Here is a 21,291-nt window from a genome sequence, read left to right on the forward strand (position 1 = left end):
CACAGAAGGATGAAGTGGTGGGTAAATCGACATTTTGGAGGAAGCTCGGAGCCTGGGCCATGTGGTGGACCCTCCAGACACGCGAGCGCCCCGGGCCGGAGCCACAGGGCCACGGGCCCCGCTCACCTTGCACACCCGCGCCACCCGCGGGATCATCAGCTTGAAGACAAACTCGTACTCCACAGACACCTCGGTGAAGAAGAAGTAGACGCGGTCGTCGCCACTGTCCATGCCATCGGGGCGCTCTCGCATCACGTCAGCAAAGACGAAGCTTGGCTCTGCAAGCGACAGACACGCGGTTGTCCCTCCGCACACCCGGGGGCCCAGGCGCGGCCCAGCAGCAACGCAGGAGGGGGCATGCGCCATGTCCCTCCTCAGGGCTCAGAGGGTGCGGGCCGTGCACAAGACAGTGCTTGTGAGGATGGACAGCCAGCTCCCCGTCCCCGGAGACCCGCCAAAGATGCCGCGTGTGCTCAGACCCCTGGCCAGCAGATCCAGGCGCCCCAGACCCCCCCGCCTCCGGGAGCCCGAGGAACTTCCAAACCCACGGCCCGCTGGCCAGCACCCACAAGAGCCCCGTGTGAGCTGCTGCAGGAACCCGCTGTGTACACGCTGTCCCAGGGGAGCGGCCTGGTCAGCCCGAGTCACCAGGGACCATCAGGCCCTCGTGTTGTGAAGGACGGTGACCACATCCGTCTTCAGGGAGGGGAAGGTGGCCTCAAAGCAGCACCAGCTCCACAGGGAAGGACCCAGCCACTCCAGAAACACCAGCTTTTCGTGGGGGCTGCCACATGAGTTTGGTGGGGGGGGGCCCAAGGGCCCTCGGAGAGGCTCAGAGCCGCACAGAAACACCATGGTGGGGGCACCTGGTTCTTACCGTTGAGCCACGGTATTGCATACTCGGTTCTCAGAGGGCTGTGGGACGAGTTTCGGGAGATGATGGGCTCGCTTCCCAGAAAGTTGTAGGATGTCCCGGAATACAGCTCCCCATCTTGAGCGGCCCCAGAGGAAAGAGGAAAGGGGGTCAGCGGCAGCACTCCCATCACAGCCAGGCACGAGGCCCACCCCCCCAGGGAGGGGGACAGACCACAGCCCTGCTCCTGGGCGCACGTGGCTGCTTCCCGAGGCCTCTGTTGCATTTACTTGACCAGGACAATTGTGCGCTCCACGTGAAAGGTGCCTTCTGAAGGCCGGGGCACTAACACCAGGTGACCCTGCACCTGGGAAGTGACAGACACAATGATGGGCGCACGGGGCTCCCAGCCTAAGGCCGCGGCTCCGCACGGACTCCCTCGACAGGGCGTGGACAACGTGAATGAGAGGCCACGTGATTTGCATGAATGACAGATCTAAAATAACCCCTTCCCACAAATCTGACTTGTGGCCCTGGGTGGTGGCTGGCTACCCTTTCGCATAGTGAGTTATGGGGGTCTATGGAGAAACCCATGTGCCATCCGTGAGGACAGGGAACATGGAAGCAGATGGAGGGATCCCAGCGTGGGGAGGGATCCCAGTCCGGGCCATGCGCTAACCTGGGGGCAGGACTCACCAACCATGACAGACGTGTAGCTCTGTGCTGGGTCAAAGGGGCACCTGCCCTTGCCGTCCTCGCTTCTCCCCAGGAACTGAAAGGATGTTAAGTTCTGCAATTGAGCGAGAATAAAGAACATCAGCAAATGTCTGAATTTCTATGCTCACAGCACGTGTGTACCGAACCATTTCCCAGATGCGGTCAGCGGGGGCGGGGGGAATGCAGCAGGTGCACGCGGCCACGTGAGTCCCCAGGGCTGGACGCCGGCGCCTCGAGAGCCGTGCAGGATCTGGGAGCCTCAGTTTACTCGTCTTAAGATGCGGACAGCTCCAGGGGCACAGGGCAGACCCAGGGCGGGAGGCGATCCGCGAGCGATCCAACGCCACGTGCGGGACTTCATATGAAAACAGCGCCATTGGAGGCGGCGGGGCCCAGACCACCCAAGACACAGGTGCCTGGAGACAAGCAGAATCTCCGCCTCATTCCGCCCCATCCTGCACTCACACAAAGTAGGGGTGACCTCAGGCTTGGGCACCCCTCCCAGCTGACCAGAGAGCCCAAAACCCCGACGCGTAAAGAACGGGAAAGCTTTGTGTGTGGACACTGAACCCGAGTTTGACGACAGGTGACACGTTGGCACAAGGACGGCCAAGGTGTTTGTGCCTGAACGCACCCTGGTGGGAAGGTCAGAGAAGAGGCCTGTCCACGGGGACGCACAGCCAGGGAAGCATGCGAGAGTGGCTGACATGATGGTGGGCGCCACCTCCCGCCCCCAGCAGCTGAAGGACACACGGGGCTGTGGGCAGTGGGTGGCGACCGCCGCCCGTTGGAGGGAGGGGAGCAGAGCAGACGCGGAGGGCTCACAGGCCTGGGGAGGCCGCGGGCCCACCTTCAGCAGGCAGACTCCCGGTCAGACCAGGGAGCAAGAGCCGGGGTGCGAATGGATCGCGGGTCTGGGGAGGTCGGGGACGTGTGAACGAGGGGTCGGCCCAGAGAAGAGACGCCGATGGGAATGACTGTACATCTTCGCAGGGGACGACAGGCTTGGCGTTGGCCATGTTGGGAAGCGCTGCTGTTCCTAGGCCTTCAGGGCCCGCGGGTCACAGGGCGATACGTCCCCCACCTGCTCCCATCTGTGCGATCGGCCTGTCGGCTTCGACATTTTTATTGAAAATATTGATAAATATTATAGGTCCGAATTTAAATGCAACGTCCGACTCCCTCACTTAACACTGACAGGCCCGCGGGATCGGAGTCTGCACCCGGCGTCTACAGCTGACACCAGCAGATCCCCGGATGTGCGGACATTTCTAACACGACCTGGCACGTTCCTCCCTTACGCAGAAAGAGGCCAAGTCTGAGGACTGAGGCCCAGCCCCCGACACCGTCAGCATCCGTGGTCCCAGGCCGCCGGGTGGACCAGGCCGTGTGTGCGCCCACCCCAGGGCTCTGCATAAACAAGGTTTCCCAAGCGAGTCCTTGATCTGCCCTACTTTGCGCTACGGTTGGTCTCTGACTCAAGGCTGGAGAATCTTCTCTAAATTCCCATTGCTTTAGGGTTTCTGCAAAGCTCTCCATGGCAGCACCCTTCCCGCCTGGCCGGTACCGAACCAGGGACAGTCACTGGAAGATGGGCTCGTCAGTCCACAGCGGCATCTCCCTCTGGTCGTTTAGATGGCTCAGCAGGTACGAGCAAAAGAAGGTTCTCCCGACAGGACACTGCCGTCCAGTGTGCTCCGTCCTTCCAGCTCCCTGTCAGCGAGGGGCTGAGCAAGACGGTGGGGGGCCCCTCTGCAAAGACCCTCATGCAGCACCAGCAGGCCGGGGCCAGGAGAACCGGTGCAGGTCGGCGAGGGAACCACTCGCACACCCAGGCTGTTGCCCCTCGCAGGCGTGCGCCCCAACACCATCGTCAGCGGGCTCTGCACCCACAGCAGACGCCACACGGCAATGCCCCGGAGCAGCGGTCACAGCGCCCCCGCGGGCCTGGGCTGCCATAAGCAGTGCAGACGGGGCCTCCAGCACACGCGCCCGTTCCTTCCAGCTCTGGAGCTGGGGGGACCGGCTGGTCGGAGCGTGGGGAGGACCCTCTTCTGGCTGGCAGGTGGCCCCCCGCTCCCTCCCCCCCATCCTCACATGGTGCAGAGAGGGCTCTGGTGGCTCACGGGCCCCATCTCTGAACACCAGCACGTGGGGGGAGTAAGGCTTCCCCACGTGAATTTGGGGACACAAACATTCAGCCCAGAGCACAGGTGAGCCCACAACACGCCAGCCAGGAGCAGAGTCCTGACTCATCCTAGGCCAGGACACAGGTCGCAGCAGGCCTCCCCTTAAGCACTATACGTGGCAAGGACACAGGAGGCTGGACCACAGCACATGGGTGCTGTGCGTGTCAACGACACACTTCAGAAGGTCCCCCCACTGCTGGCTCCGTGCCATGAGCCCCTGGCCCCGTGAGTCCTGCCCTGTCATGCCCTCGGTGACACTGGGCTTCTGGGAGCCTGGCGAGTGGCCCGCGGCATCCCGAGGCACCCTGCTGCCGGCCGATGCTGCCTCGGGCCCCCCTCCCCTGTGAGCGCTGCCCCCGTGGGGTGCCCAGCCTTACCAGGTGGTCACAGGTCGGCTGGAATGCGTTGGTCCCGCACACGTACAGGGCGCTGGCGCCAAGTGGCTGCAGCACTCGGATGTAGTTGAGACATTCTGTCTGCAAGGGGAGACACGTGCACATCAACCACCCACCGGCTCCCGCTGGACGCCCCCCACGATCCGGACTTCAGGGTGTGGGGCCAGCATGCGCATGCCGACGTGAGTTAGGCGCAGCTGGCCGCGACCAGCCCCCACCGTGCCTCCCCTGCCGCCCCTCACCGGCACCTCGGCTAGCCCCCATCTTCAGGTGCTTGCTCAGCTTTGCCTGGGCAGTGGGGACAGGTCACGGACCCAGCCCCCCCGGACAAACCTCCGTCTGCAGTGTCCACAGGCCGGCCATCAGGGGCCAGGACCTCTTACCCCCATCGGTAATTCACAGTCAGCAAAGCTGCGCTGACCTCAGACCTTCTTGGACGCCCGCCCCAGAGAGACGCATTTACAGACTTGACCCTCGGCACGCGCCTTGTGCGGCCAGAGCTGCAGAGGTGGCTGGTGTGCGGCATCCCGCCTGCTGTCCTCATCCCCGGGGACCCCACCCCGACCTCCCCAGTGCGCGGGACGGCAAACAGCGCTTCTCCGGGGAAAGGCCGGGCGAGGGAGGGGCCCGAGGCTGCGCCCACAGGAGAAAACCACACGCCACTGAGGAACACGCTATTTTCGGCTGAAATGAACGTATTGGGATCATACGTGCTATTGTCTGAAATTATCTCTGCTCAGGGAAGGTTCTTCTGTTTTCTCTGTGTTTTTTTCCCCCCAGGATCGTCTTTAAGTGGTTGGCAGTAACTCATCCTCCCGCCGGGCGCTGGGAGGGACCCTTGTCCCCGAGCGGCCTCCACGTCGGGCTGGGCGAGCACTCGGCCTAATTTAGCTCCCGGACAACTCCCCGCCACACCAGTTATCACCACACAAAGCCTGCATTTTCCCCATTTCCTAAAACAACTTCGGATCTAGTGATTTCAGCAAAAGTGGTTAACATTTTGCTAAAAAAAAGTTCAGCAAAAACATTTTTTTCATTTTTAATGATTTTGAAATCAGCCAACTGCTGAAACCTTCACTCAGCTGTGCTGCCCATGCTGCCCAACTACCAAGGAAGATGGGGCTCTTACGCTCGGAGACTCGGACACGGGCCCAGCCCATGGTGGGGTAACCCTGAGCCCGCATGGCCGGCACGCTGAGGTGCCCAGTAGCTCCTGGAGAAGCAGCAGATTCTCAAGGATGGTCGCTGCCCCAAATGCAGAAATCCCATGGCAACCCTGCCAGGCTGCTGGGGAGGCCTGAACCCTGCATTTCACACCTTCAGCCAGCAGGCACAGAAAGGATTTTCTCCATCAAGTGTGAGGCCATCCGGACAGACTCAACTAAGTTAACCTTTACCAGAGTGTTTCTCAAGTGCCCGCCTGCGTCGAGAGACCCTGCCTCAGCATCTGGGCACAGAGGGGAACCCCAGGATGGGTTCTGAGACCAGAAATTACCTGTCTTGACTTCCCCTTTTCAGCACATTTTGCTTTTTTATCTTCTGAGACCTTCCAGTATGCCTGTTAGGAGAAATGAGAGTCCACTTCAGTGACGAGTCCCCATTCAAAAGGGGACACTGGCGTAAAAATGCACGGTTTACAAGGCACGCGGCGGCACGGATACGCCCCCTGACGGTGGAAGCGAGACTGCGAAGCCAGGCTCAGCCAGCAGGCTTCGAGGTCTGGAGCGAACGAGGCTTCGAGAAAGTTCCCACTGAGACCCTGCCCCACCCCCGAAGCCAGGGGTGCATGGCCCCCCAGATGCCCATCCTTTGCTGATAAACAGCAGCAAATGCTGAAGTGCTAATGGCAAGGTTTGCGATGATTTATCAACCAGTAAACCACAGGTATTCTCAAACAGCACAGTGGGTTCCTGGGACCGTCCGTGGACAGCAGGACTGGGCCGCTTCCAGTTTTCTGTATCTGTAGCCTTGGTGGTGAGGGACCAGCTCTGCTCCCCACCCCTCGACGCGTCCTCCCACGACCAGTGACACGTGATCAGAACCGGGCAGCCCGCGGGGGCCTCACCTCGCCCTCCATAGGACCGGAAGCCACACGCCCACACCACAAATGGCTTCCCGACTCCTGCCTCGCCTTCCCCAGGATGCCCCGTCTCTCCGTGTGATAACCCATGACGGACGCCCAGAGAATTGAAGCCAGCTGGCGGGAGCTCGGAGCTCAGGAAGTGCCCGGAGCTGTGGCAGCACGCGGATCGCCGTGCACACGGTCCCACACTAAGCGTCCCGCAAGGCCTGCCCAGCACACGCATCAACAGGAGGGCGGTGCGTTTCCAGAGAGACGGAAATCCTTATCAGAACACACGAAAGAAGCAGCAAGTCCCGCGGCTGATGGCAGCTTCCCTCAGAAAGCAAAACGCCAACGATTTCACCTCCATCTACATAAAGCGTGTGAGGAGGACACGGGAGCACGAACACAGACGGGACCCTGGCCGTGCTCACGGGACCCCGAGGGGACGCGGGACGCCGTAACAGAGAGCAGGAAACCAGCCCCAACCGCTGGGCTCGTGCTGAGGACCCAGGGGTCAAGGAGAGGCCGCCACCGGCCGGGAAGGGGCGGTCTGAGCGCCAGGCACGGCCCGGGCGGCAACGGAGCGAGCCATTTCAGACACGCTCAGATTCACCACTCCAAGGTCATCCTGAAAATCTGAATAATCAAAACACCACTACCTCCCTTCGGAGCTTAGGAGCTCATTAAAAACAGGCAAACAAAGGCCAAGATTTCAGGTGCTGATCCAGCCATTTCCAAAGGAACTGGCCGCAGGGGACGTGAACCCTGCTTCCTGCTCCCACGTGGAGGAGGACAGGCCGAGCCGGGAAGTCTCGGGACGCGGACACTTGCCGGGCAGAGCGGCTGGCCCCACGGATGGCCCGATTTCAACCGGATTCAAACGTCATTTATGACAGTCCGTGGAATCTGACCGCCAACTATTTGATAACATTTTTTGGACGTGCCTGTGGTATTTTGCTTATTTTGACACAAAGGAGTCCTTTCCTTTAGGAAGGGGACACCCAGGGAACCCCTCATGCATGAGTGTGTCTGGGATCTGCCTCGAAGCCTCCAGAGGGAGCGGAGCAGCAGGACGTGGTGGAGGAGGGTGGCCCCGGGCTGCGGGAGCTGAGAGGGGAACAGTCCTCGTGGACACCACAGCCTCTACTCCTGCGTGTGCTGGAGATTTTCCATAATGAAAAGATGGAAAATCCAAGAGGAAAGGAGGGTGGCCCCCGGGTGAGTGGCTGGCCCAGGGAGGACAGAGGCTACTAAGAGGCAGGGTGGGAAGGCGGCTTCGGGGTGACGGGCCCCTTGCCTGCTGGCGGGCGGGAGGCTGCTGGCCAAGCGTGCAGGATGGCTGCGGGGCCGGCCACGGGGTGAGCAGGCTGTGTGGTCAAGAAAGGGCCAGACGCCCGGGGGGACCCAGTCAGACGCCCGGGGGGGCCAGTGCAGATTCGAGGGGAAAATGCCAGGAAGGTCTGTGGCCCACACGGCGGTGGGGCGGGAGCCCACGCCATACCTCGTGCTGCTTCTCGGAGATGTTGCGTGCGCTCAGGGCAAACACGGCTTCCCGGGCACCCACGTACAGGGTGGTCTTGTCCTCGCTGAGCAGCAACACTGAGTAGTTGAAGATGTCCGGCTCGTGAAACTTCTCCAGGTGCACGTCTGGGGAGGGAAGAGGGAACATCAGGCCTTTCTGAGCCCAGACACACCGAGCACCGTCTCACATCAACGCGCTGTCATGTCGCCAGGGCTGTGCGTGGATCCACCGCCACGAGGCCAGCCCCTGCCCGAGGCCAGCAGTCAGACCCACTAACACAGTCACCAAGAGCACGGGACCCTGCAAGGTCTCCAAACCACTGTGCTTGACCCGTGCTGTGGCCCAGCGTCCCTTCCTGCTCCCTCCAGCAGCGTTCCAAACCCTGCACTCAGCATGGCCTCCCAAAAGTGTGACCTCTAAGCACATGACCTCCCAGGAGCGTGACCTTGTGACCTCCTGGGCAACCTCAGGCTGCTGTGCTTCCCACACTCTTGTTATGTGTATATAATTTTAACACAGATTAAGTATATAAAGAATTTATTAGAGCTTTTCTTATTCAGGAAAAAACAGGATTTAGCTCAAAAGCTTTAAAAAAATCTAGTTCAGCAAATATGTCCCTTAACCCAAGCATTTTTCAGGGATAAGCAGCACAAACTTGTTTCCTCTCTTGCGAGGAAATCGCATGGAAAGCAGGGCTACGAGAATCGGGACGATCGGCAGGGACGGGCACGTACTGGCACGGTTTCTCAAGGAGCGCCTTCTTCGGTCTGACCGCCCTGGCGGCGGTGCGAGTGGTGTGAACTCAGGTTTCGCGTAAGGACCAGGCATCCACGCGTTCTGCTGTCCGGATTTTCCGGACTGGAGACAGATGTGCGGAGGAAGGCTCTCCCAGGGCACAGACGGCCCGGATGCCGCACGGGACGGCTCGGCCCCGCAAGGAGCCGTCGCTCCACTCGCCAGAGAGACCCGTGGTCTCGGGACACAGCTCCCAGGAGGGCAAACGGACAGAAAGTATGGACGGCAATGAGAGCAGTTGGCGGGAAGCTTGACTACCCGTCATGAAATGTCCTCAAACAGGGTGTTGAGTGTGGTGTGTGCCCGGGCAGTGCGTGCCACACGTCCCCAGGCTCTCCAGGGCCCCGGACTTAGAACCTAGCCAGCAGCCCGGGAACAGGCCGGGCCAGCGTTCCCTGTGGCCCAGGCACCTTCTCGGACACAGCTGCCTGCCCGCAGGGGCAGGAGCGCACACCGAGCACGGGCCGCGGAGCCCGCACGTCGACTGCGAGAGCAGGGCCGGCCCATTTACCTCTGTGCTCCCAGGTGATCCTGGGCTTGGGTGCAAAGGCCACCGCCATCCCAAACACCATGGCCAGGGCGGCGAGCAGCCCCCCGACAGGGGCGCACATCCTCACGTGCAGACGCCGCAGAGGGCGCTTGGGCAGCAAACGCTCGTGGGCCGGGGGGCCGCGGCGGGTGTCACGGTGGAGGCTGCTCAGAGCCTGGGGGCTGCGACCCACGGCACAGCCCGGGGCTGGTGGGCGGTGCGAACCCCGAGGACCCGCATTTCCCAGGCGCCGGGCAAGGTCACCACCGCCAACGTTGAAGGCCACCCGGGTCTTAAATGGCGTGCTTCTTTTTGGCCTCACGAAGAAATTCTGGAAGCAAGTGAGAACAAAGGTTACAGGTCAGGATGTGTGTTGTAACAACCGCTTTCTATTCTCCGCTGTGCCCCAGGCTCTGTCTCTGCAAGGGTGGTGGTGGGGTAGCCCCATGCTGACACTGCGACCCAGTCACCCAGGGGCAGAGTTCCAGGGCAGACACGGGAACCCAGACTGGGACGACCGCCCACCTGGCTGCCCGGCTTCCCCCCTGCACGAATGCTGCTCGTGGCCTGCTGGTAACGCGATGCAAAGGTGTGAACCAGGGAAGAGGTTCCCCCCCAGACCCTGGCTTCCCAGCTCCCGTGACGCTCGTCGGGGAGGTCAGCCAGGGCGAAAGACCAAGAACACTGCGTGGAGGCTGAGCCGTGTGCATGTGTGTATGCACGCTCACACACGTGACCTTGCCGTGCAGGATGGCTGACCTCCCGCCACAGACAGGGCCACCCCCAACGCCCTGCTCCTCCAGCTGCACCTGAGAAGTCCCCACGCCACAGGCAGTGTGGTCACGGGCTCTCAGGGTCCCTGGGAAGCAGCTTGTTGGAGTCTGCAGGTCTCCCGCCCCCCAAGCTCTGCCCCACATGCCATCCGCAAGGTGCCCTGCTGTGGGGGGCAGGAGAGCCTCTCTGCAGACCGCGGAGGCAGGGCAAACGCCAGGGTTCGCTCTGACCCGGAGCCCCCGCCGGGACCCCAGTGGGACCGTGACATGGATTCCTTCTGGCTTCTCAGGATAGGGCTGCAACCAAACAGCTGTGGGAGCAGAGGCAGGACCCCCATCCTTCCTTTCCAGACGTGCGGCCCCCAGGGAGGCCCCGCATGAGATCCTCTGGCACCCCCCCAACCGAGGTTTCCTCTTCTGTGAGATGATGGAGCAGTCTGAGCCCTCCCCCAGAGCTCACCCCCATCTCTTTCTTCCATCCCATCAAGTCAACCCACCTCAGATCTCTCAGTCCCACGGGCCCCTCTCTGGAGCCTTCCCCCTCCCCCACCATCACCACCCCTCAGGGACATCCAAGGGGCAGTCAGCTCCACACCTCCCCCAACAGCTCCCTCCCACTCAGCCACCCCAGGGCCCCCACAACCTACCAGATACCAGGCCCTACTGCTTCCTGGCATCTCAGGCCCAACCAAACCTCCCAAGGTTTGAGGGGAAGTTTTGACTTTCTGTTCATCTAGCCAAGTCACTGCTTCCAGGAAGCCCTTCTGGGCTGCCTCCTCATCCTGCCCAGGAGGTTACCTCTCATGCCCCTGAAACCCTTGTCTGGCCCTAAAGCCCAGCACGTGGCATGGCTTGCCCTCGGCCTCACGGTGGACTTAACGGGTTCTCCTTTATTGTACCTTTGTCTGTTTTTTATGCCTGTGCACGGGGCACAACTGCCCCTCTCCACTTGGTAAAGAAAGGACTCGTGGGGCCCCTGGGGGAGGGCTGACAGTGGGCACGGCCAGGCCTCAGCTACTCGCCCCCCCTTCCTTGCTGGGGTACCGCTCTGCCCTTCCTCTTCCCGCCAAAGGCGTGCCGGCCAGGTCTGTCCTCACCCCAACGCCTCTCTCAGGCCCTGAAGCCAGGGAGCTCGCTCTCTCCGGGGACTGGCTCACCCTGCACAGGGGCCAGCACCTTGCTCCGCGAAGGGCCAGATGGGCATTCTTTTCAGGTTTGGGTTGTACAGTCTCTGTCCCAGCTACTCAAGTCCACGGGGTGGCCCAAAAGCAGCCCCAGAGATGTGTGAAGGGAGGAGCGCGGCCGGGCGCCAACACAATTTACAGAAACGGGTGCCGGTCTGCAAGCCAGGTCCTGCGCCAGGGATCCACGGGGACGGCCAGCCCAGACACTCGGCAGCGAGGGCGGGACTGGACGCTAAATGCAGAAGCAGATGCACTGGGAGGCCGAGACGGGGAGGGACAGAGGGAGGGCTGCATCATGGGGCTAGCGCAGCGGCCGTGAACACTCCCCCTCCAGGGAGCTGGCTCTCAGCGCTCTCACCGCGAAGGGCTGCACAGGGAACCCTGCTCTCCTGCCCACAGCAGAGGAAAGAGGCACGAGGCAGCTCCAGAAGCCCAGCCCGGGGCAGAGTCTGTGCTGGGTCCCTTATAGGACCCCCTCGTGAAGCAGCCCCACGGCGTCCAGTGAGCATTCAACACTCCTGCAGAAATCCTCCGCAGCAAGGGGACACTGAGGCCCTGGGGAAGGGCTGTGTGTGCGGGTGATGCTGACCCCCCCCCCCCCGCCCTGGGCCATCTCCATCACTGCTCCAGGCTGCACAATGCCCACCTCCATCCTGACCCCTCCACCCTGCTTCCCTTTTTGCTACCTGTGGCAGAGATCGCCAGCTTCCCATCCCAGCATCCACAAACCCCTGTTCTTGTTCAGAGAATCTTGATTTTACGCAGGGTGGCAGTGCGGCCAGCTAACTACGTCTCCCAGCTTCCCTGCTGGCGGTTCCAAAGAACTGCACAGGTTATTTGGTAGGAATTCCAGGACGGCTCTTAAAGAAGGCTGACTTAGCTACTGTTTGCATTTTTGCCTTCAGTCTTTCCTCTGGTGCCTGGAACTCATATTTGATGGCTGGAGCTCAGGGTGCCACCTTGTGAATATGAAGACAAGGGCCTCATTCTACAAAGAGCTCAGCGAAAATTCACTGGGGACCCTCCCAACATACTGGAGACCTCACACCTGCTTTCTTCTGCCTACCTCTAGACCAGCTAATAAGCCAGTCATCTCTTTACTGTTTTTCAGGTGTTTATTACCAGTAGTCGGATAGAATTCCAAACAGATACCTCCCTATAGCACACTTACTAAACAGCAGCAGTGGCCAGAGTAAGGTTTTCCGTGTAAACCAGAGCGCATCACTTGCCCACATGAAACGTCTCTTGGATTAAAGCTGAGTGCACGCTGCAGTTCACCTGCCTTGCAGCCTCTCCCGTCTCACGCCCCCTCCACCTTTCTGTCCAGGCCACATCTGCACACACAGAGCTCGGCCCGTCTACAAGGCTGCCTGTCAACACCATTCAGAGCACTTCCAAACACGTCTGCTCCGGAGATCACGTGTGTAAACCCCACGGCACGTCTCGCCAGTTAACCCAAGAAGACGCTCTCCCTGTGACCGATGTGTAACGGCCCGCGGCTCCCAAAGCCTCTCCACTCCGAGCTCCCACTCAGCTGAGGGGTTCTGGGAACCCTCCAAGTCAGGGTCAGAGCAGGGGCTGTGGGGCGGGACGGCAGGGAGGGGTGAACTGGCAGATCTTTGCCGCACTGGAGAGAATGCCGTGCGCATGTGGGGACGGGTATGTGGGAACTCTGTACTTCTGCTCCATTTCGTGGTGAATCCAAAACCGCTCACAAGAGTAAAGTCTATTTAAAAAACACACCAGCTCAGAGAGGTGCTTCCCAATCACGAGAGGGGCACGTGTGAGGCTTTGCACGAGCGAGCCCACAGCCCAGGTCACCTTATGGCTGCAGATTCGAGGCCCACTGGCCCGTTTCATTCCCCCCCCCCACCCGCCCATATCACTGTGGAGCCGAGTTTGGTTTGTAAGGTCCAACAGCAACACTGAATTCCTGCTCGGGTCCCTGACAGAAGTCGCTCTTCTGGGCAGCCAGGCGAGGACCCGGACGCAGCAGACGGCAGAATCCCTGCACAACCTGGCATCCACACGGAGTTTATCTTGACTTTCTCCTCAAGCAGGTCCGATGCCGCTAAAGGACGTAAACCATGAGGACACAAAACGGGGAAAGCACAACGGCCCATGGAAACATAACGAATCTTGGAAACTGGAAAGCAAACAGAAGAGCGTCACCAGCCACGTGTTGGCGAGCCCTCGCCACCCAGTCTGCACGCGGCAGGGGGGCTATGCCCTGCTTTGCACCGCGTGCCGATTTCTGGGCTGGAGGTGGTGCTCTCAAGCTCCCAACGTGAAGTCACCAGACACAGGACAAGACGCACGGTGGCGCACCGGCTCGCGGCCCTCCCCACTGTATGAGCGCCAGATGCCAGGCAGCATGTGGCCCGCCCTCCGCCACATACGTCCAGGAGGCACGTGGCCACAAGAGCGCATCAGTGAAAGGGAACAGCAGAGGGAACTGGAAATGCACAGGAAGGAGCGACTTCTTTGTTTTTAACGCAGTGCACTCGAGTCTGCATAGCGCAGTTTGGTAACGTCCGCGCCCACCGCCAGGGCCTGCACGCCATGGCTCGTCATCAACGGGCTCTGTGGGCCAAAGAGAGCTGCGACCAGAGCCCGGAAGGGGGTAGACGCCACAGGAATCCACCCAAGGAAACGAAAGTGAACTTAGAAATGAAAATGTTGATTAAAGAAACAATGTCCAGTTGAAGGACAGGAGGATAAAACTGAGGCAGCTTCGTCTAAGCTGCAGAAAAAGACACAGATAAAAACTGGGAAAGGAGAGAGGAGAGAGCCTGCAGTCCGGAGGCCCATGTCCAGCTGGCAGGACCTCCAGAAAGCGTGGAGGAGACACAGAGAATGAGCAGAGAAATAAGACATGTCCAGAATGGGAGGACATGTGTTTACAGAAAGCAAGCCCCCAGCAGGCCGATGAACGTGGGAAGACCACCACACCTGGTGCATTGCGGGGACATCTGAGACCCTTGGAGACTAAGGGGGGTCCTGGGAGCTTCCCAGGAGAAAACAGGCCCATACAGTGAGCTCTCCAGGGCCACCCTGATGACTGGGAGGGAGCAGAACGCCGTGAACATCACGGAGGAGGATGGCATCCCATCCAGAATCCCGTACCAAGCTCAATTATCAACATGGGAGGGTTCAAACGTGAGGGTTCCTCAAACTCTTACCTCCATGACGTCCCTTCTCAGAAAGCTACTGAAGGATCTGCTCCAGCAAAACGAGGGAGCTACTTTGCACATCTTCCCAAGAAGGAAGAACAGCCGGGGGCAGGAGGCCCCGCCAGCTGTGGAGAGGGGCCAGAGGGTGCAGGGCCTTTGCCCTTGAGGGGATGGGGAGGGGATGGGGAGGGGATGGGGAGGGGAGGCAGAGAACCCCATCCTCATCTTCCACAGCAATACCATGTCCCACCCCTGGTCCGGGCACAAGCTGCCTCTCTTCCAGAACATTCTCGGTTGGCCCTGGTGGCTGGGCCTTCCCAACAGTGACACTGGCCCCAGGGCCACTCTTAGTGGGATGCCTACCCTCCCTGCCATCCCTTCCCGCCTCACCCTCTTTGTTGAGTGGCAGGCCTTCAACTTGCCTGTGGCCCTGGCCCCGTCTGCAGTGCGCAGGACCAGGGAAAGGCAAACAGCCCAGTTAGGAGACCAAGGCTGGGGTTGGGGAGCCAAGGGGAGGCCTGAGGGGCAGGAAGTTCACAAAATACCCAGAGTGAACGACCTCAGAATGGACAGATTTGGAACGGGCCAGAGCTCCAGCAGCTGCCCCTGACAAACACACCAGGTGAGTTCGGGCAGACGCCGAGCGGTAGCACGCACACCTTCCAGACAGCTGCACACGTGGGCTGGTGCCCACACGCTACCCGAACCGGTCCACGTGAGAGGAGGGAATGTTCTCAACGCCCTTTCACCCGGACCCACCCAGACACCGCCATTCAGGAGCTGAGCGGCCACTTGCTCCCGGCCACCCCAGGCCACTCGGCCGACGTGCCGAAGGGCGTGAGCGAGCTCCTGCTGCAGCACACAGGCTTCCCGACAGCCTCAGCCAGACCCTGCCTCTCCTTCCTGAACAGTCTCTAAAACACACACACAAACGGCCGAAGGTGAGAGGTCCATCCTGGGAAGGGGCGGTGGGGGCTGCACGTTCTGCTTCCGGATGCGGGAAGGGCTGGATGGCACGTGTTGTTGTTCGAGCACCGCCAAGCAGCTCACGCACCGCACACGCTCGGACCCAGACCCGTGGCCCCGACGTGCTCCCGTGGGGATCCTGGCTTTGGGATTACGGGGGGCTCACGGTGGAAATATTAAAATGGACACAAGTGGATAAAGTACCCATTGCGTTGGCTTTCCCGAGCGTTTCTGAGAAGCAGATGCATTTTGCCAGGAGCTGGGTGACGGGTGTGCGTTTTGTCCCCAGTGGGAAAGTGTCACACGGAACCAGGAGCCCAAGAGGGAGACAGGGTTCCACGATGTCAGCCCCAGTACCTACGTGTCCTTGTGTGAGTTCATGAGGACTGCATGGTCCCACTCCAAATGACAGCAGAATGGAAGTAAGCGGGGGCTCCGAGACCCTCACTCAGGCTGGCAGGGCCTGTCACCCGCCAGCTTTCCACCCGAGTGGCCCTGAACCACGTCAGGGGCCAGCCACAGAGAAAACCACTTACCCAGCAACCAGCAAGGGTAAGGGCCAGTTCATGCAAGTGCCCACGTGTCTGCATCTGTGTGCACGTGTGTGCAATGTAGATGTGTGCGTGCATGTGTGTACACGTGTGGCTCTATGTGCACACAACACGGCTGTGCATGTGCGTGTGAACTGCATACCTGCTGCACACATGGACACATGCACTCGTGTACGCCTGTATTTGCATGTCTGCGTGCATCCGTGTGCGTGCGTCTGTGTACATATACACGTGTTTGTTCACGGATGCCCGGACCCACACGTGTGCACGCTGGCAGTGTGCAAACACATGCACACACGTGTGTGGTGTTCTGTTCCAACATGTGATCAGGGACGGGCAGTGGGGACCTGTAAGCCAGACTCCGTGGACCAGGGGGGCTGTCTGGGATTGGCTTCCCCTCCTGGGACCAACTGTCTGTGGACGCAGGGGTGGGTCACAGAAGGGACACTGTTCACACCACAAAGACGGCCTCAGGGCTACCCTGAACAGCAGGACACGAAACCAACATTCTGAGTGCGCTTGCCGGCACCCTGGGAATCTGCCAAAGGGCATCCTGGTGACAGCTGTGGTGGCTGCCTGAGGAGCCCGCTCAGCCCAGACGGCGTGGGTGAAGCCCCACGCGCCCTGCAGAGCCTGCACCCCAGACAGCAGCAGACGTGCACCTGCCTGCAGCCTCCCCTCCTTCTCGCCGGCCCCCAGGCTGACCCCCGGCCCATCCCCCCCCCCTCGCCTGCCCCCAGGCTGACCGCCCCCCATGCCCATCCCTGTCCCCAGGCGGGCCCACAACCCCTTGCCCCCAGACTGACCTCCCACCCCAGCGCTCCCTCGCCTGCCCCCAGACTGACCTCCCACCCCAGCGCTCCCTCGCCTGCCCCCAGGCTGACCCCCAAGCCCCCCCCCACCTGCCCCCAGGCTGGCTTCCACCCCTAGGCTCCCTTCCCACAGCTGGCTGTGGGGCTGTTACCACCTTGCAAAAATGGCTGCATCCCCTCAGGACTCAGGATGGGTTTCAGGAGCGCTCTATGTCATGTGTCACGTGCATAATAACGTTTATTGTTTGGACTTCAGTTTCCCCAGAACTCAGACAATCCCCTGGAGCGTTGCCCCAGCTCCACCACGATGCGTGTGCTCAGCCCTGGAGGTGGGTCCCATTAGACAGGCACAGCAGGACAGCGGCCAGGACGCCTGCTCACCCTCCACACCTCGCAGAGACAACCAAGCCACGGGGCGGGGGGGATCCTGACACACCCGAACCTCATTCCCTCTCCTGAACCTGGGCATGTGTGTGCCACGCATGTTGATGGGAGCCAGGAGGCAGGCAGACAGCAGTGGGGTGATGCCGGTCAGACAACCAGATGACCGGCGAGTGCAGGAACAGGCAGTGGCTGCCCCAGAGGAGAGGCCCGCGGAGGGAGGAGTCACACGGCCTGTGTGACATCACCAGACCCTGTGCGCGCAGCCATAAACAACACTGCCTCCTTCTGGGGGGTGGCACCTGTGTGTGTGTCCTTGACCCCCGCTTAGTGCCGGCCTGGCTTTTCCTGTTGGCTCCTTCCAGGGCGGCCGTCGGACCGTCCAGGCTGGACGCTGGCTCCTGGGGGACAGTGGGGCTGTCCTGGGACACGACTGGCCTGCTCTGTGTCAGCCAGGCTGCAGGTGCCACAGGGAGCTCAGCACAGACATCATCACGGAGGCTTCCAGAGCCAGAGGACTCCACTGACACCCGGGGGGTCATGTGAAATGCCACGGACATGGGTGCTCGGTCCCCAGTTAGAGGTGTGAGACACACACTCGGGTAAAAAACAGTGCGACAGCTCTGCTTTAACTGGAACTGACCCACATCCTGAATCCCCTACCTCACAGAACCATCCCCACCTTCAGACCTAGCTCCCAGCGCGCACAAATCTGCTAATACAGATACAGTGAGCTAAGATACCACAGCATTTACCTGCCACGATGTGGACAAATCTAGACGAGGGCTGCCAGCCGGTGCAGGGGAGAGGCGGGCGGGGGTTCCTGAGGGCGAGCCTCAGTTTCCCACAGAGCGCACTCCTACCTCCCAGGGACTCGGGTGGCCCTGTGGTCCAGCGAGGACGCAGGTGCAACTGGGGGCCTGTGCCTGTTAGGGGCTGCGTGATGGACACGCAGGAGACCGGCCGTGAGCACAGTGCGCCCCGACCACGTGCTGAAGGCAGAGCACGGCAGCCGGTGGGATGGGCCACGCTGTGTCCACGGAGGAGGTGCTGCCCCCCGCCCACGGACAGGGATGTAAACACACAGACACACATGCGCGAACACACAGGGACACTCAAGGACACACATCCAGTCGTTAACGGCGGTCACCTCTGGGGGGGGGAGGTGAACGGCCGGGAGCTCACTGTTGATGTTTGTTCTGTACCCAGTGAGTCAGACGTTTACAGAGTCACAACACCCCCCCCCCCGCCCTGAACCAACTCCGTGCGCACACGCCCCATCCAGCACGCCCGGGCGCGGAGCAGCTCACCCTACAGCAGTCGTGGGCCGGCCCCTCTCTGGGGTCACTGGGCGCCCGTGACCTCTCTTTGTCCCATCTGCATGTACGTAAAGAAGGGGCGAGGCCTCGTCTGCTCTCCACACTGCGAGCCTTTAACCAGCACAAGGCAGGTACAAGGAGGGCCCGTCCGCGGGGCGTCACCTCGGAGACCTCATTGCTGCTCTGCCCGTGTCACCGCACGGGCCCGGTCCTCCCTCCCAACTCCCCCAAGATCCCAAATATTTTTTTAAGTAAGGAGATCAACAAACAAAATCAAAGATAAATGACCTGGGGGAAAAATACTCATAACCCAAGTGCCAAGGCCCGGAATTCCTACTCTGTGCGGTACCCTCACCAGGCAGCCCCCGGCCCGGCAGGGCGGGTAACTGAAAGCACACACGTGTGTGCCCACGCACAAACACGGACAGTGCTAAGGACCCCTGGGGTAGAGCCGCGTTCACTAAAACCGCCCCAGCGAGCCGGCCAGGCAGGTCCCGGTGACGGTGCCGCGTGGCGGACGTGGGGCGGTGGGGCTGCTGGGGCTGCTGGAGGCCGGCCAGAGCCACGGCCGTGTGGAGCCAGCCACGGGACAGGAGTAACTACGAGGAGGAGGGGGGTGTGGGCTTTCCTTCTGCTTTTCCATTAAACTGGCATTTCTCCTTCCTTTTAAACTGGAAATACATGGTTGAAATGAAGATTAATCACAAAATGGGCCCAAACCAGGGCCGGGTGACAGGAGGAACCTCCCTCCACGTCAGACCCCACTGACAACCCCCCGGCACCCCCAGAAGAGAAGCTAGAAGTTTGCAATACCTCCGGAGGCCGGCACCCCAGAGACAGCCAAAATAGAAACACAGGGCAGGCAAGGTAGGGGTGGGGTGAGGAGAGGCAGGGTGTGCACAGGTCTCCCTGCACCCCGCACGGCCAGATGCCCGCAGAGCAGCAGCTGCGTCCTGACCTCGGCCCCCTGGAGTGCACAGGGAGCTGGGACAAGCCGTCTGCTGGATCCCACTGAAGCTTCTACAAGGTGTCGGCTTCGCTAAGCTCGGATACAGGTGGAGAAACCACGTGTTTTTACCTGTATCTTGTGTCTCCAGAAACGTCCCTCGGTCGCTTCTAGGATGGAGTCTTCAGAAGTCTTGGCTCTGAAAATAACAGGAAAGGAGACTATTTCAACACGTAAGTCCTCTGTCCACGTAACCTCAGAATCACTTCGGCAGGGGCACCGAAAAGAAACTCTTTCAAGTTTTTTAGCCTCTGGACCCCAGGATGGGTGTGGCATTCATGCAGTTGTGCAAACGGGAGGGAGGAGTGCGTGTGCACTCGCGCCAATAAAGGAAGTGTAACCTGGCAGGTCCCCAACCGCTGACCACAGCCACTTCCCTGCAAAATAAGCCAATCAAATACGCCCCACGGTCCTGGTTAGCCATTTGCCAAAGGAGGATCAAGCTGTTAGTTTCAGGTCCGTATCCTTGAGAACTTATCATCACCGAAACCCATCAGTCGGGGGGAGACCTCAGAATGGGAGGCCCGAGTCCAGGAGGAGGACAAAGTGCTAGGATCAGACGGGCAGCCCCAGCGGGCACTGTGCAGGTGCAGGACGGTGTCGAGGACGTCTGCACCCGTCATGGCTGCGAATGACCCAGCACGGTTTGTAAACCTCAGAATCGAAGGCTGACATGTTTTGGTGATTGGAATAGTTTTGTTTTCTTTTGCTTTAAGAGCAGGTACAATTCTTGCCAATTTTTGGAAGACAGCTGAAAAGTAGGAGGTGCTCGCTGGAAGCAGGGCCGACACCCCGTCTCTCCCACACGGCACCCACAGAGTGGGACCAGTCACGCCCACAGCACACAGAAGGCTGGTACCCCCGCTCCCACACCTACGATGCATGACTCCCAGGGTCACTCAGGGCCCCTCGCGGCCTGAGACATGTCCCGTGAATCCCGGGCAAACGAGACCCCCGAGTGCTGGTGGGAATGGTTAGGATTCCTGACTTCTCACTGTGTTGGGCTTGCAAAGGCTGATTCTGGGTCAGCTACTGTTGACGGCCAACTTCCAAGCACAAAGATCTTCACACACGAGCACACAGGGAAGCGTCCCCCGACAAGGCCGTACCCTCCCAGCACCCAGAACCCACGTCTGCCGTCTGAACACCGGGGGACGTGTTGCCACAGCCGATGGACCGGCAAACGTGACCGAGCGTGGGATTCACCTGTTCGCACGGGCAGGCAGCGCACAGTGACCTCCTGCACACTCCCAACACCACTCGGGAAAGAGAAAGCGATTCACGCGTAAGCAAGAGGTTTACATAAACCACCTGAACGCCAAGAAATTCAAAACTGAAAAACTTCTCGCTTCTGGAAATTCAAGAAGCCTTTGTCACTTCAATAAATACAAGTCCAGAGCTGCCTGCTCTGTGGTCAGACAAGGCGCGTCTCGTGTTCACCCGAATTTCATGGCGCTGAGCACCAAGGGCAGGTTGGGACATTGTGCCCGTGTGTCCGTATGTGAACACCTCTCACACGCACCTGGGCACGGCCACCTCACCTCTGCCCTCCGCCCAGGTCTCCACACCCGGCCTCTGCCAACAGCTCCCAGCCCCACGGTTCCTGAGTAAAAAACAGACACTTCCGGCCCAGCCAACAGCCAGGCCCCGGGCCCCAGCTGTCTACACCCTTCTGCCATGCCAGTTCTTTCTTGTTTCTCGACAGAAGAACCCACGCACTATAATTAGGTATCGCCATACTGGAGAGTGCAGGAGACAGTCCTCACACAATCACTCACCATACTGCCTTAACTTTGCGTCTCTGTTCACCGTGCGTTCCTTCTCAGCACGCACATAAAAAGAACTGAACAGTCCTTTTGCGAAATAAGAGTGGAACTGAAAAGAAAGGGAAATGCTTCTTTCCCCCTCATGGGAAACTTGGCCTTGTCCACCCCCCCACTCCCAACGGTGCAGGTGCGCGTGGGAGCCCCACACCCACGCCCGACGGCAGCTGTCCAGTGACCGCTCTGACCTCAGCACTGAGCCAAGGCAAGGCCGGTCCTGCACGCATCTCGTCTACGT

General features: G+C 60.4%; 1 protein-coding gene across 5 annotated transcripts in view; it reads right to left on the reverse strand.

The window, feature by feature from the left end:
• Window positions 1-21,291, reverse strand: part of SEMA4D (semaphorin 4D) — a 96,092-nt gene that overhangs the window by 21,344 nt on the left and 53,457 nt on the right. For all 5 annotated transcript variants that reach the window (XM_087858901.1, XM_087858902.1, XM_087858904.1 and 2 more), the window contains 8 exons: window positions 19,303-19,369; window positions 9,048-9,396; window positions 7,721-7,866; window positions 5,650-5,712; window positions 4,137-4,235; window positions 1,550-1,643; window positions 878-991; window positions 127-278 (listed from right to left, as the gene is read on the reverse strand). In XM_087858901.1, the coding sequence (XP_087715027.1) occupies window positions 127-278; window positions 878-991; window positions 1,550-1,643; window positions 4,137-4,235; window positions 5,650-5,712; window positions 7,721-7,866; window positions 9,048-9,147 (768 nt within the window). In that variant the 5' untranslated portion in view covers window positions 9,148-9,396; window positions 19,303-19,369. Of the gene's footprint in view, window positions 1-126; window positions 279-877; window positions 992-1,549; window positions 1,644-4,136; window positions 4,236-5,649; window positions 5,713-7,720; window positions 7,867-9,047; window positions 9,397-19,302; window positions 19,370-21,291 lie in introns of those variants that run through there.

Source organism: Ursus americanus, chromosome 34 (assembly GCF_024610735.1).
Source record: "Ursus americanus isolate L20-20 chromosome 34, mUrsAme1.1.p, whole genome shotgun sequence".
NCBI lineage: Eukaryota > Metazoa > Chordata > Mammalia > Carnivora > Ursidae > Ursus > Ursus americanus.